At 40.2% G+C, this 16,073-nt stretch overlaps 1 protein-coding gene and 2 long non-coding RNA genes across 3 annotated transcripts in view; 1 reads left to right on the forward strand and 2 right to left on the reverse strand.

Annotated features, from left to right (window-relative positions):
- Window positions 1-2,336: 2,336 nt before the first annotated feature.
- LOC139149716 (UNC93-like protein) lies at window positions 2,337-3,362 on the reverse strand. Its single transcript, XM_070721634.1, has one exon. The coding sequence runs from the start codon at window positions 3,360-3,362 to the stop codon at window positions 2,337-2,339; it is 1,026 nt and encodes a 341-aa protein (XP_070577735.1).
- Window positions 3,363-4,600: 1,238 nt separating this feature from the next.
- LOC139118964 (uncharacterized) overlaps window positions 4,601-16,073 on the reverse strand; it is an 18,297-nt gene continuing 6,824 nt past the window's right edge. The window contains exons 2-4 of the long non-coding RNA XR_011548823.1: window positions 11,980-12,060; window positions 5,381-5,470; window positions 4,601-4,824 (exon numbers count right to left, since the gene is read on the reverse strand). This is a non-coding gene — a long non-coding RNA (uncharacterized lncRNA). The remainder of the gene's footprint in view (window positions 4,825-5,380; window positions 5,471-11,979; window positions 12,061-16,073) is intronic.
- LOC139147873 (uncharacterized) overlaps window positions 12,223-16,073 on the forward strand; it is a 5,753-nt gene continuing 1,902 nt past the window's right edge. Inside the window, exons 1-2 of the long non-coding RNA XR_011555820.1 lie at window positions 12,223-12,425; window positions 15,147-15,324. This is a non-coding gene — a long non-coding RNA (uncharacterized lncRNA). The remainder of the gene's footprint in view (window positions 12,426-15,146; window positions 15,325-16,073) is intronic.

Genomic DNA, 16,073 nt, shown 5'->3' on the forward strand with positions numbered 1-16,073 from the left:
GAAAAAGAAGATGACAAAAATTAGCGGACTGCATAAAAAGAACCTGCGTAGCCCGCTCATCCGTATCTGTGCATTCTCATTTTCCGCTTTCTCGTAAAAACTGCTTTTATCTTTCAGAGAAAGTTAACTGAGAGCCGTAGCTAAGGCACTGTCCTTCTTTCCAAAGTTTACTTTGAAATTATTATATTTCAAACGGATGCAAGGCATCATTTTCAGGCAAACAAACCTACACATTATCAACCGGGTAAATTATGACATACCGCTTTCAATAGCAACCAAAGTGTATGTAAAAAGATCATGTTAGCTCAGGGCTCAAGGGAGGTATTTCAATCAGTACTGTTCACGATTTTTTCATTGTCTTTTCCCTTGTCCGAATCACTAGGACAGGCAACAAAGCTATTAGTAATTTCTCGTCGAGCGGGCTGGGAGAAGTATGATAGGCGAGCGTGAAAATTTTCACTCATTCTCTAGATAGCTCATCAGGCATCTTGAAAGGGACCAAATGGACGGGAATGGAGTATGATTTGGTGTTTCTGGGCTTTGCATATTTGGGGATATTATGTTAAAGAGATGGCGGCTTGGGGTGTTTTTTGGCGGCACGGAGATTTGCTGAGGGTGTTGGGAGACTATTCAGCGAGAGAAGAAATTTTCAAGTCACAGCAGGAGGACAGTCACCAGCGGCCATTATGTGTCCCTTAAATATAATTATGTTCAAAATAAACTGCGTATATTTCTCTCAGTAGGCTAGTTGCTACCCTTAGTGAAGTACTACGAATTACGTCAAAATTAAGTTGTGGTGTCATTTTCTTGAAACTTTGCACAAATATCCTTGGAAGTTGTGCAAGTGCAAAAATGAAATAAAAAATGGGGGTCACCACGCTCGTTTCCATGGAAACGGACGTTAAAATGGCGTCGTTAGAAATAAATAAAAATGATATAATTCACTTAAACTAAAGAAAGCAATTATAAAACGCTTAGCAAATGAGTTAATTTTAATAAATACCAAGACTTAAGATCCATATCTATCGAATGTACAGTTTTCATGATGTTTGTGAAGAAATTTTAACATAAGTATCGATTACAAAATGACGATATCTAAATTATATCACAACATAATTTTCGAACTCTCTTCCTGTCGCTTTGAATGGTGTCATTTTGACCAAACTTGGCGAATAAAACTCCTGACATAATACCATTTAGTTTACACTTTTAATAAAAGGGTGTCACCACGCTACTTTTTACAATATCTCCAGGTGAATGGGTAATTTGCGCCATATAAATGGGAGAGAAATGTTAATTTTTCGCTCATATTGAATAAAAACCAGCTTCCTAGGGGGTCAAAATATGACAAGTTATAGGTCACATGTATGTCTAAGACACTGGGTCAAAAAAATTAGGTAAAGCGCAATTTCAACAATGACAGGTGATGTTAAATACATGCGCTACAAATAACCCATTTGCGGCAGGCTGGAGTTAAACCTGCGCAGAAACGTTCTAAGCGTGTGCGCGTCCGAATTCGTCGCCCTTTACCTTAATCACTAACAAGAATCTCGAAAATGTGATCTTTAGGCTGTTTTCACGAGGTTAGTGTGAAAAACTAAACCGCTTACTTGATAACTGTGTCTGCCATATTCCGTCGGCCAAACCCCAGCCACCCGTGATGAGGAAGAATAGAGCGTAGTCTCTGGGCGATGGTTGCCATACCAACATCAATATCATCAATATGGCCGTAACAACCCCTGCGGCAACTATCAGGGGATTTTGTCCTGTGTACTTTGAGATGCGGCCGGCCGCGAAGGCGAAAATGGCGTCACAGGCACCATAGCAGATCATGACAATACCAACAGATTCCACACCTATGGCACAGCTTACATAGGACTGAAAGATAGAAACAACACTCGTAAACATGCCAAAAGTATTAGGTCGTGCAAATGCGGAAACACCGACAGCCCCATTCGTCCATTGGTCTGTCTCTATATACAGGTATACCTCCAAATCCACGACACATCTAAGTCTCACTGTTTTTACGTTCCACCGTCCGTGCTATTATCGAACCCCTCCAGCTGTCTGATGGTTTTGTCTTACTATTTGTCTGTCTGTCATTCGATTAACTATATATCTTGTCTGTCTGTCTGTCTGTCTGTCTGTCTGTCTGACTGTCTGCGTCTGTTTGTCAGTACTTTACCAACTCACTCACGCATTCACCTATTTATCTCTGTACTTTTTATGCAGTCAGTCGCTGCATGCAAATAGAAGACGAAACTATCGAATTTCGACACCGTTGTGTTTCTACCTTAACAATTTAAAAGAAATTACGGACATCGTATATAGGATTTTTACAAATACAGAGGTGAAGAGATTATTGAACAAACCTTTGTAAAGTCTCCGTAGAGGAACGCTTGCTCCATACCGCAGAAGATTAAGAACGGAGCAAGCATCAATACTTTGGGGTTCTTCAACATCTGAAGTGTGGTGGCGCACAGACACGCAATGGAATCTTTGGTGTTGGTCGGAGCGTTTTCGTCTGTATTCTTAACTCGGCCGAGTGAGTCCATGGGGATGGCGGCTAAAATAGCCATGAAGCTGATGGCCAGATAGAGACTGAACAGTGTCGTTTGAGATTTCTTCGTCGGCAGGTTGCCGGCATCGATCTCGCCGCTGCCGCCAGCCAGCGGCCCACAGGTGCGCTCCAGGGCTTCGGTCTCATTTTCCGAAGATGATGACCCGCCGGCGTCGTCCAACACCGAAGCTGAGATGAGGTTGCCGAAGATTTGCGTCATGCCGAAGAACATATAGAAAATTCCCATGAACTGTGAGATTATGACATTATGGTGTTGGTTGGTCAGCTCCGCATAACGTACGGCGCACGTGACGATATGGGTGCTCTGAGACGCCCACATTGGTCCCATGACAACACCCAGTAAAATAGACGCCGGTATCAAGGTGTAGTGATGCGGATGGAAATGCACGGCGGCGTAGACGGAGTTGCCGAGGAGACCAAATATGACGCTCCATTTTGTGCCAATGTGATGTAAAATCAAAGGCGCCATATTGCAAGAAAGAATGAAAATGCTGTAGATGCAACTGAGCGAAGCTGTTCCGACGTGTGCCTCCTCGTTCAAACTGCTCTCAAGATTTTGAATAGATTGGAAAGCTGTGTAGGAGAGTGTGAATGCAAGACACAGGGACGCGATGTTCACCCAGATATCACGGATGGTTAAATCGCTTTGGCTGTTCTCGGATGGTAGTTGCGGCCCCGGCGTCTGCTTCTCCGCAGTCTGTTTGGGTTCCTCCGGAACGCCGCTGCCTAGGCTGACCATTGACCATAGTTCTGAGTCGGTCAGTTCCCTTTCCGGCGGCATGGCCAGGGTTTGGCCGAGCAGCGGCCGATCGGTTGGCGGCTCGGCACTTGTTGGGTTGATATCGGCGGGTAAACTCGCGTCACCTTCTCCTAAAATACTTCGACCATCTTTCGTACGTCGTGTGCGACAACACTTGGGTCGCTACTCCTCAACGGGGCGCCCTCATCTCACATCGCACGTTACACGATAAACGTTCCATTGTAGATTCTCTATGACGCGTCACCTACTGTGACGAAAGGAATCAAACGTTTTCCTTTGCTCCTATTGGCCAAAAGTAAGCGCGTTCGACAAACGCGCTTCTCCCGTCATGGAATTACGTAAGGCGGTCTCTCTGAAAACTAGTTTGAGCTGGTTCACAGAGAACAAACGCAGTCACTCAGGCCGTGATCAATGTGAAAGCGACATTAATAAAATATTTAGATAAGAAGGACGTGGATGATTAATAAAGTATGCAACAATTCCAAACTTGTATTTCTGTGATTACCAATCAGAAAACATGCAGGCAAACAGAGAAATAGTTTAAAAAAGGGTAATCAAAACATTGTTTTGAGCCTAACACCGCCAAACGTTAAGTTTATTTGCAACAAATGAAAATATACATAATCCGAAAATGCGCGATGCAAGTATCACAAGCGGCCATCGAAAAATGCATTTGCTAAATTCAAAACTAACGCCCTTGTGACCTGTACCAGAGAACTAGCAAAAGTTACATTAGCTAGTTATTTTATACAAATTTCACCAAGGGTGATAACTCTTTAACTCACCGTCATTGATTTTAGCCTCCCCGCGGTTGGAGACTGTACACAATTTCAAGATGGACGAAGTGAGTCGTGCAATATAGCGTACATTTCAAAGACTGCAGTCACCCACTATGACCAATTGCTAAGAAATCGTCTTCATTTCATGTTTTTATAGTGTCTTGTCTGAAGTGTCTTGCTAATTTTCCTGAGTGAAACTTTTAACCATTCTCTTACCACATCAACAATAAAAATCGGGGGCCACCGTGCAAAGTTTGGAACTAGCGAAACTAATTATAGTACCCAACATTTTACAATATTTGAAATTAAAAGTGGCCTCCATTCCTGTGTTAACTCTATGAGGGAAATTAAAATTTTAGATTTTCGAAAAAAACTAAGCCGGTGAACGTTTTTCTTACTCCAAGAGCTTGAAAAATGAACGTCCACAAGTGGTAAATCAGAAAAGAATTGAGGAAATTTGAGACTGTCCGACTAATTTCCGAGACAGAACAGACGGAAAAAGAATGTATATACCGGAGATCGACACTCTGAGGCAGCGTGTCGTTTGGTACATTCGGATAGGTAGGACACGTTACCTCCACCGCTAAACACAAAAAAGTAGACCGAGGAGAATCTTTGACTATATAAGAGCAGCAACATTATCATTGCATTGAAGTTGGTTAGCTCTCTGTGACTTTATCTCAAGTTTTGTTTTGGAGTTCCAGCTGCAGTGTTTGTGACACATGAATGAGAGAGAGAGAGAGAGAGAGAGAGAGAGAGAGAGAGAGAGAGAGAGAGAGAGAGAGAGAGAGAGAGAGAGAGAGAGAGATAATTGATAATTTGCTGGTTCCTTGATTTTCCTGTAATGCCTTTAGGCTACAACTTTCTGATTTTTTTTAACCCGAATTCTTTTTAGTAATTGCAAAATGGTCTTTTTAATGATTTCAATTGAATGATTATTGCCTTTAACTAAGCCAAGATACCAATTCGCAACACAGTAGACAAGAAATATATTATATTCAGTTCACTTTAAATTTACAATCATTTTCAAAACTGAGTTTATTGCGAAGAAAACATAGAATTCAATACCACTCAAACGATCATCAGTTCCACGTCTTCGAATTGCTGGCTCTTACTTGATTCAGTAAAGTGTATCACAGGCATAAGCACCAGTTTACCTAAGCCAAGAGTGACCGGTATGTTCTGACCGACCCGACACATAATTTTTTTATAGTGAAGCTTTTTATAGTGAAGCTTTATTAGCCAGCAGACCTATCATACCTTAATCGGGGTCCTTTCCGGCTTTCTTGCCTTCCGAGGTAATCTTTTACACATAACTACCAGAGTGACTTCCTTGATGCTTGTTCCTTCCTGTGTGGGATATACTAAATCCGTAATTAAAGCCAGCCCTAAAACAAAACCTAAATACTAAACTGCTTCAAGTTACGTTGCATGAACTTTCCCAATGAGAGTCTTAAGATTACAGTGATTTCAAGTATGAGAGGCCCTAAAAGAAGTTTTGTTCACATACCTGTCATTTTTATGCTGTATGTTATGTATGTTTTTTACCTTCAGCGAAGATCAGCGAGAATGTACCTTATAATGTACCGGCAGTGTTTATTGTTTTTCATATTAATCGCATGGGGGCGCCTTTATATGAGCGCAGCATCCGTTCAGTGCAGTGTTACATACTCCCCTCAGTAAGTAAATCTACATAGTTTAATTTAAATTTTAACGTGAAGTCATCAAAATAACACTAAACGTTACAATTCATGGGTCTTTAACCACTTAAATTATATAATTCAAGACATCAATACACTTCTTCCATGGCAGTGTACGATGTTATCTCTTTCTCAGAAAAGAAGTAGACTGAATATAGTCGTTTTCTCTGATTACAATGTAAGGGTAACATTTAAATCAAAGAGATCGTATATACATAAAATTACGCTCGTATCTAAGTAAATACCAACGTGCATGCAAAAATTCTGTACATGTTGAGTTTAACAGCTCCCCTAAATTAAATCTATGCTCCTGAATATATAACATACAATGCTAATAGCAGATACCTAGGCGTGGGGTAATCTAAACGGAAGATGACGACGCTGCCATGATCTTGAAGAATGCGCCAATCGCTTTTCAAACAGTCAAATTTTAATTTCTCCGAAAAAATGATATCAAACCTGTAAACAACCTATAGCTAGAGTAAACTAGGTCCCTGCATGTTAATAACATATCTCCCTTTCATATCCTCCTCTCCAGATTTACAGCAGACTTTTGCCGTCGTAGTGAACAGTGAGAATGACAATATAATATATTAAGTATTTAATTTAGATTTGATTTAGGGGAGCTGTTAAACTCGACATTTTTATCTTGTCAATGTTTTCAAACGTTGTTACAAAACCGTTGATAAGTATACTGGAACGTCTATGCGGGACATCCATGTTGTTCACCGTAACTGCGATATGACAGCCCACGGGGACAATTTATAAGGACGAGAAGAGCTTTATTCCAAACCACGACTGAAAATGACTGAAATTACACGCCATCTTCAAATACAAGGTTGAATCGACAACTGTACAAATTCCGTTACGTCACACCTTCAGGAACAGCGAATAACTATATCATGTGCAACCTACAGCTATTGCCATGGTTCATGTGAAATCATAAATATCTATGATTAGTTACAGTATAGAATTACAAAAATGATTCGACTAGAAGGGTGAAAAGTCAATTACAGTGTTACACTCTCTAATTTCACAATACTTAACTTCCAAGCTGCTCTTCAGGAATAATTTTGTGGCATAAAAGAAGTATTTAACGTCCTTTATGGAAATCACACATTCATTTTTCCACACGAGTTAAGGATGATGGCCGTTAAGGATGTCAAATGTCGGTAAATTTGGTATATTTTTGGACGTGTATGCCACATGAGGGAAAATGCCGAGAGAGTTTGACGGTTTAAGAAGGGCTTGACTACGCAGTTTCTGCGTAGTGAAGCGTCATTACGTATTCATGGTGACCTCTGGCCAGCTGTCAATAACTTTGGGGGCTTTTGTCTTTTGGCCTGCTTTGCATATGCGTCGTTGGACACGACCTGCCAATCACCCAGGTAGTCAATTAAACTATTAATTGACTGTTTACCGACCCAATTAACACTATCCAGCATTATCAGTCATATTTTAATCGCGTGGCCCGGATGGGCACAACGTAGGAACGCGTGTATTTCTATGTGTACGTTTCACTTGTGGTGTTGTTTGTACCATGGAGGTAGGAATGTTTGTAAATTGTACCATCGTGCGTTTGAAGTAAGCTTACTTGTTTCACCTACAGCATTACCTTCAAGGTGACAGGCTTACTATTAATGTTCAGTATCATTGCACCGAGTTCTGCCCACGGTGAAAACCACCTGTTTTGCCACGGTCCCTCTGTGGAGGGACCGTGGTTTTGCCTACTAATTACTGCCCGTCCTGAATGTAGCCTATCTATAGCTACAGTAATCAGTCAATATATAATACCCCGCGCCTTATAATTTTTATATAAACCACAGTCTCTCTATCCACGAGGGACTGTGTATAAACTTATAAAATCATAGTCCGTGCCGTAAAATTGTTGACTTTCGATGCGATATACAGGTTGATCGTTGAATCGCACCGGCGCATCCATATTTACTTGCCCCATAAGCTTACTACTCTGTAAAGGGTGGGTAGATGGAATTCCTGGGCCAAAAATGAACACCGGGGCGAAACTTTTTGTGAATCCATGTGAAAACATAAATCATTTATCAGTTTTGATATATACTCCTAAATTGTAAGTTTGATCAAAATCGAGACCACATTCAAGGGCTATGCAGACTGTCCATGTACGCACACACAGTGACAAGAAGGCGGCAAACACCTACTTACCAAGCACATCGAATCGGCGAAAAGAAGCATAAAAAAGCTATAGGCTCATCGCCAAAACAAACGCGCCAAGCGCTAACAAAAACCCATACCAAGCGGCCCTTTTCAGGGCCACCAAACACTCCAAAAAGAGAACTACCAAAAAAAAACACATAAATGACATAGAACACACAAACACTTAAAAGAAATAACAAAAATCGTACACATAAAAATAACGTGACAGAAAAAATGGCCGTGGAAATAAATCAGCTATTTCCAAAGAAAAGCCGACAACAACATGAAATTCAACAACAACCTATCATCGCTCAAACTATGAAACTCCGAAAAATAGTACTAGGCAAAAATTCGGACGCCAACAAAACCAAACAGAATAAAACCACCTCAGGATTTCAACAAATAAAGTCGTAAAATGTGACTACGCTACATCGTGAGACACAAACAATCGCAACAACACAAATTCAAAGAAAAGTCAAATTGGCTCCACAAACAACAAACACCAAAAACTTGAAAGCTATCTGAAGCTGCTAAACTCGCACTTCTAGAGATACCCTTTCAAACAAGGAAACAAACATGTCGCGTGCTAAAAGAATCGCGATAAACCAGCTTGCAAACAATAGACAAATTTCGGGAAAATAAACCCTGGACAAGGGTCGGTTTTCGTCATTGTCAACACAAACACAGAGTAACATAAACAGAGTGGCAACACTTGCATGCCTTTTGTTCCATGATCGTCTCGGTAGACTATTGGCTTTTCATATTAAAATGAGCTTCAAAGGTGTTAAACTTTTTGGAGGCTTTGTTTGTGGTTGATAATTACACGGGATTATGCGAAACATACGACGAGATGGCATCGTACTGCCAGTCGCGTAGCAACCATAGTTACTTTGTGAGCTCTCAGGCCAGAAACACTGCTTCACGCCAATCAAAACATAACACGCCAGCAGTTTCATAAACATGTCCTTTCTTGACGCACGTGTAAAAGACGGTATGACTGACCGTAAACCATTGAGTAAAACCAGACAGTATCGATAAAGACTTTCAATTTGGTTCAAACACACTCATTATATATTCATAAAAATATGAGAGGAATTTTTAAAACGGTAAAACCCACTTTCCTAAAGCTCAAAACACTCCCGTTTTTGCCAGCGCATCAATTCCGATCAGCACCACACGACAACAACAACACAAACTTTGTCGAACATACTTTCGCTTAACAATTGGTGAAAATCCGAAAATTACCGAAGGGTGCATGGTCGGCACTCTTCGGAAAAGAGAGCCAAGAGCTTCGTGAGGCGAGGCAAACATGGATTGCTTACGTAACCGCTTCACGCCTTAAACAATAGGTGTTGCCACTCTGTGTATGTTTCTCTGTGACACAACGATTACGTACTCGAATGCGAAAGGCAATTACGCAACACTCAGTATTATACACAACAAGCCAGAACAAACAGTAAACAAAGTAAACGAACTATGAATCAAAATGTACGAGAACAAGCACATCACCAGGATACTTGTGAGTATCTTGATCCAATAAACATAAAATCCGTACCCCCAGTGGTACTTATTGCCTAAAAATTCACAAACCTCCGCAAAAATCTAAAAGACACACACCAGTCAAAACAAAATTTACCGAAGTAAAGAAACATAGAACAAACAAACCGAACCACCAACGGACTCACAACGTGACCAAAAATTAATATACTTGCCTCGCTAATCGAAAAGCAAGACCACTAAAATGCATTAAAATAAATTTTCACAAACACAAACTAAGGAAAGAATCTACACCGCGACTGATGAGAAACCACACCCGGGTTTCGAAACGCAAGCGTCAAAGGGCGACTCTATCAACTTTTGTAACAACATAGGTCCGGCTGCGTCTCGCCATAAGCTTTCCCCCACACAAACAAAACATTACCGTACACACTAATCCAAACTTCTCTACAAATATCCAAAGCGAAACAAACATTTTTATTAACACACACAATCGGATAAGAATGTAGGAACACATTTTCGAAACGAATCAAACACAAACTCGACACAAAAACATTTAGGATAGTTAGATGGGGAGCCTCTTTCACATTTTTTACATCTCGCTATACTGTCTATGATTCTAAAAATAAAGTCATCTGCCACTTTTTCTGTATACGCGGTTTGGCAAAACTCATCTTTTCAATCGAAAGTCGGGTGATTTCATGGTTCTTTGGGGTACGTCGAGCTTAAGGAATGTGGTTATATTCGCGATGTTTTATTCGAAATTATTTATTTCTTCTAGGGCAAATGCACGTAATTCATGCTGTTGGAAATACTGGCCGCTCATAAACAAGACAATAAACTCGATATCTGTGCATCTTTACTTGTATTGTCAAAGTACTAGTACCATCGACACCCAAAAAAACCAAATGGTTCAGTCCACGCGTGGGTTCAGTCCAGGTATTTGCAACGCCAGTCACCTAGGCGACGGTAATCCGCACCACTTATCACCATCGGGAAGGTACTCCTCCCCCTATACCACTGGCGATCCCACCCTCAAGGCACTGCGTCATTCGACCAAGCATTGTTATTGTAATTTCCTGCATAAAATTAACAGCGAGGTCAACCGGTCAAACTCTCTCGGATTTATGGCATGCCATGCTAAAAACTTGCTGGATTAAAATTTCCAACCATTGACATGACAAGATCAACTAAGCATGTATCGGACTCGCTGGGGATTCAAATGTGTTTCAGGAACAAACATTCAGATTCTCTAGATTTTACAATACTTTGCTTGCAAGCTGCTGTCGAGGAATCATTTTGTGGTGAAGTTTTAACCGTCCTTTAAGGAAATCGCAAATTCAATTTTTGCACACGAGTCAAGGATGGCGGCCGTTTAGAATTTAAAATGTCGCTAAATTTAGGCAATTTGTTTCTCGGATACCAAAAATGCACGTCGGTCACCCCTGAGTGAACACTTCTGTTTCGATGCGCATATACCACTTAAAACCATTAAGATATAGGAGTTTAAATGTGGTTGCTTTCATTTCTTTACTCCACTAGGTGTGGACCCTGGCGCTGAACCACTCTGACCATATGTCCTCGTTGAACACAATGATCGATAAATATGTCCGATCAACACACCTATCCCAGTGCACATAGAGTTCACCACCCACGCATTATTTTACAGATAACCTGAAAGGCGAGGAATGTGACCAACCTGTTTTTAAAATTTGTGATGGGCTTACGTCCGGGTCAAGTCGGAGTGAAAGATAAGGCCAGATTAAAAATTATCTGTTCTGCGTCCACTGAAACTTTGAAAGGTAAGCGGGAAAGTGGTCCAAAAACAAACAGAGAAATTTTACACTTGATTTTGTTCCATAATATGAGTGCCCGTTCAAGAATCAAAACTGAAACTTGTTTTTCGCCTCCATAATTTAGACTTCAATGTGACGTTCTGCAGCAATCAGGCGTTTTAATAACATACAACGTTAAAAATACCAAACAAAATAAAAACGCGAGCGTGGACGCAAAACAAAGAATTTGATATCTTCGGCCTTCTTGTTATTTGTACGTTTCTAACAGACATACAGACAGATGTTCAATATATTAAATATTGAAAGAAATGCCACAGTAACATTTCCTGCCGTTTATCGTTTAAAGATTTCGCTAAAATAGACGTTTATTAAAAGAGGTGAAAACACAACTACAGCCTCGAACAGGGCTTTCTATCATCGATTAAAAGAGATATGCACAGCACGACAGGTACATTTATTGGAGCGGATGTAAATTCCATACGATGCAAATTCGAATTTTATTACATTACATGCCTCGTATATCGAACCTCGCGCGCTCCATAGGATTCAATGGGATAACTCGTTGATGACGTCGCGTCCCGCAAAGTCATCATTGGACTGAAATAGAGCCGGAACTCTATTCAACATGACAACTTCAGGATTAAAAAATGATCAAACAGCATCTTTTACTTAGTAAATAAGTACTTGTACTTACCTAACCGAATAACAGTGATTTAAATATATCAATGCGCCGTTTGATGATGAAAATCGTTCTATTTTTCCAACAGATTTTCGTCTAAAATACAATTGAAGCATATAATTGTTATTTGTGCGTAAACCAAACGATTTGAAGAGAAAATTATGTCAGAGAGGCACATAATAAAACGTTATGGCCCAATCATGGGACTATGTACCCTTGGGGCAGGAGACCATTTGCGCTCTTACGTTGGGCAAATGGTCACCTACCGTCGGTCACATAGTGTCATGTTTGGGCTATACGGGTTGTACGTGACAAATCTAACATCCGAAGACATCGTATCGCAGCGTACGACAACAGTTCGGAAATAACGACAAAGTAGCCTTTATTCGGAAACAACCGTTCTTCGAGTTATTTCATATTAACGTCATTTTCTGATCGGGTATTACCAAGCTCTAAAACAGGTACGTAAACATTTAAATTAGTATTGGAAGAAGATAGACAGCTATTGTGTACAAAGGCTATTGTTTGCCCGTTAATTTTCTACTTACATACACACATACACACACACACATACACACAGGCGAAATTATTATTTATGGTAATTTTCAAGTTGTTTTAGCGTGAACAGTTGCCGGTCTACTTACCGTCTATATTCGAATTCGTCAACTCCGACGTCAACCGTTGACGATTGCCTGTATTCGAGTATAGCTTATAAGCTTTCGTTTTGTAGCAATGGCTGATTCCTGGGAAATAATGGCGACTGTGCTATAACAGCGCGACAAAATTTTTGCCTACGTAAAGCTGTTTGCTGTTTTTCCTTCACACTATATTTAATTTTATGAGGGTTTTGCAATTAAATTGTTGTACTTGAGTCAGTTTTCGCGATCGAATGTTGGGGGAAAGTCTTAAGCTTCGACAGTGTGCCATCGGCGCAACAGCTCTGCTGTGAACAATGCGCAACAAGTAGTTTCCTTAAGTGGCCCCTCTATCATGGTTGGTTGGTTGACTGAACGTGTCCCAATCATTTCTTGAGTCTAACAGGTATATGACACAATTTAACATGTAAGGATTAACTGACACCATAACATTGTCCGTATTTGCCTTCCTTGGAGTAAATGTTTTCGAGGGTGTTACTGCGACCAAACTACGCTACACCAATCGTCATGAAACAGTAGTCATTCGGCGGTGGAGCCTTCCACTGTCCGAAGTGAAACATGGTTCACACGTATACGACCCTCAACATTGGGCATACATATGACAATACCGACGTCCGTGAATAATACCGACTGTCAAATATTCTTTATATGTTTAATATTATTTTTCGACGCAATTTATTCCCATGTCACTGTCACGTTCGTTACGAAGCCAATTGTACATGCAGGTCTATTTTGACTGTAGACCACGGGATCTACGTGTCGACAAGCTTCGGTAGGTTTTTAAAGCTCTATGCTTGCCCTCGCCATTTTGAAACACAATTGATTAAGATATTTTGCATGACTGTGTAGAGGTCTCGATAGAATGTATCGGTTGACGCCCGTGATGGTTTTTCCTCTACTGCGTGGAGGTGTCACGATATATAAACATCGACAATGCAGTTTCGTTTTAACTATTGTTCAGGTAAACATTACAATTTGTTTGCACACGTGACGCTTGCAGTCTACCTTGCACGTTGCAAAATCAAGGGATTATCGGTCTTGACTTATTATGTTGATAAAACCGTGCAGAAAAAATAATTTTAGGGAAAGAAATCGATAACAAAAACCTATTTCATCATTTTTGATCGAGAAACTTGCCAGATACCGACCTTTGTATTTTGAAGAAATGGAGGGCAACGCACTGACCGTTAAAGATTTTATTTATTCGGAAGGACGATAGAAAAGCCAAAATTAAAGTGCACGGCGGAGCGTATACGAGATTCTAATCACAATACTACTTTACCGCTTCAGAAAGTAAACTATGAACCCAAGGTATGTGTCACACCTATCAATATGCTTGTTCCCAATTTTCTGACACTAACAAACGGAGTAAAGAACAAAGCTCGAATACAATTAGTCCGTTGGCCACAGGGGGTCTACGTGCACCCCCAGGATAACAAACCTGTATTTTTAAGAAGCCTTGGGATCCCTAGAATACGAAATGGAATTTAAAAAAGAAAATGTTGGGATGCAATAGCTGTTACGGTCATGTTTTGGAGGGTACCGCAAAATCACGATTTTGCAACCCACATGCATTTTCGTCAAATCTGTCTTCTTGTAAGTCATCTGCTAAGCTTATTTTTTAACACAACCTCACTTGTTTGGTATCATTAGAAAGGCAATTTATTCGTCTTTAAGATAACATATTGTAATATGCAATATCTTGTACAGTTTCTATGAAATATGACCAAAACTTACCCCACACCCTAAAGTTTAACGTCGCAAATTAGGGTTAATCTCAAATTCTACCAATTTTTTAGCTAGACATAATAAAAAATGCAATGCCTTGCATGAAATCTGTTTCATTTGGTACAGGGACATGTCAGAAATATGAAATAGACTTTTAACAGACAAAATATTGGATTCTACAGCTGTAACAGTCATATTCTGAGGAGTACCGCGAAATCACAGTAATGCAGACTCACATGCGTTTTTGTTAAATTTGTCTTCTTCTTATAGATCATCTGCTGAATTTATTTCATTACATAATCTGATTTGTTAGGTATCAAGGAAGGTAATTTACTAGTCTTTAAAAGGACATATTGTAATACGCTAAATATCTTGCACACGGCCTAGTACTTATGAGTATGTACCACGCCCCCCCCCAAAAAAAACGCTGTGATGTGCAGGTTCTGAAATGACGCGCTGTGACCAGAAACGATAAATTTGTTGGCCTAAATGCGAATGACAAGATCAAAAAGTGATGTGAACATCATGGTGTTATCCTAAAATTGTTCAACTCGTGTTGACGGAACGATTCCAAGCATCTTTGAGAACAATTGAAGGCTTGTATCACAAATGCGTCCAATTGTCGTCAATTACCAAAGTCGTCATTATTTAGTGACATCCCTGGTCGTTCAGGTATTGGCTTTGAAATTACCCAGGAGATGTGAGAGATTTGTGAGAACTTTTAGTTTGGGCACTGTCACAATTACGGTGAGAAACCTACTTCTTAGCTTTGAACTGTCTCCATTCTGACATATACAGAAAGAAGAAGTCCACGACGAAATAACAGAATGGCGTCATCTGAAGGAGTTGTTATTCCTGAAGTTCACTTTACCAATGGTGTCCGGCTTCTTCTATACTTGATGACAAGCTGGTGTATGTCGTGTCTACTTTTCTTCCTACTTCGCTTTACACGCTTGGGTAATTTCCCAGACCGAAGGTAAATATCGCCTTGGACCCGTCGATCACTATTGTCATAGAGATAAGGGATGGATTATTCCATCTTTGGATGGGGGTGCTGCGAATTCCGACATGAAATTTAAATTTAAGTTGTCAATTTTGTGAACCTTCACATTCATACTTGTTGCCCAAAATTCCATATTATTCTCCCAGACTATGATAAAGTTATTTTTTGCGAAACTCAGAAATGCAATTTTTTCCTGCAATTTTAGCCGGGCGATTCGTCTCTTGTAGCTGTAGGAAAGTTTTTGTCTGAAAGCAGGGACAAAATGTATGTCAATACGTACGTCTTCTGTCCGGGCCGTAAGCTATGGCCTCGGTCGTGATCTCTGCTTATTCTCTGCCTTTATCACCTTTCACGAAAGAGAAGCTACTGATTAGTCGCTCAAATCAATATTAAACGAATCACATTTGTTCTCTGACTCTATACACAAACATATTTCAATATTCATTCAATGAGAAGTTTTAAAATGAAAACTTACTGTCGACGCCACTGTATGCAAATAGTCGCTAGGGACTCATATCTCGCGATAGATGACTCACGCTCTTAAAGATTAATACAACCCTTTTCAGAATTAGAGCGCGAAGCCACTGCAGTTAACTGCAATAAAACTGCTTACACTAATTAGTTTCAGCTGTAGCCGTGGCCACTTTGGTGTTGAACAAGGCTACTTGATAAAGACCAAAAGTTCTGCTTGTACAAAGGCAAAACTAACTCTGTCTGAGGCT

Source organism: Ptychodera flava, chromosome 2 (genome assembly GCF_041260155.1).
Source record: "Ptychodera flava strain L36383 chromosome 2, AS_Pfla_20210202, whole genome shotgun sequence".
Taxonomy (NCBI): Eukaryota; Metazoa; Hemichordata; class Enteropneusta; family Ptychoderidae; genus Ptychodera; species Ptychodera flava.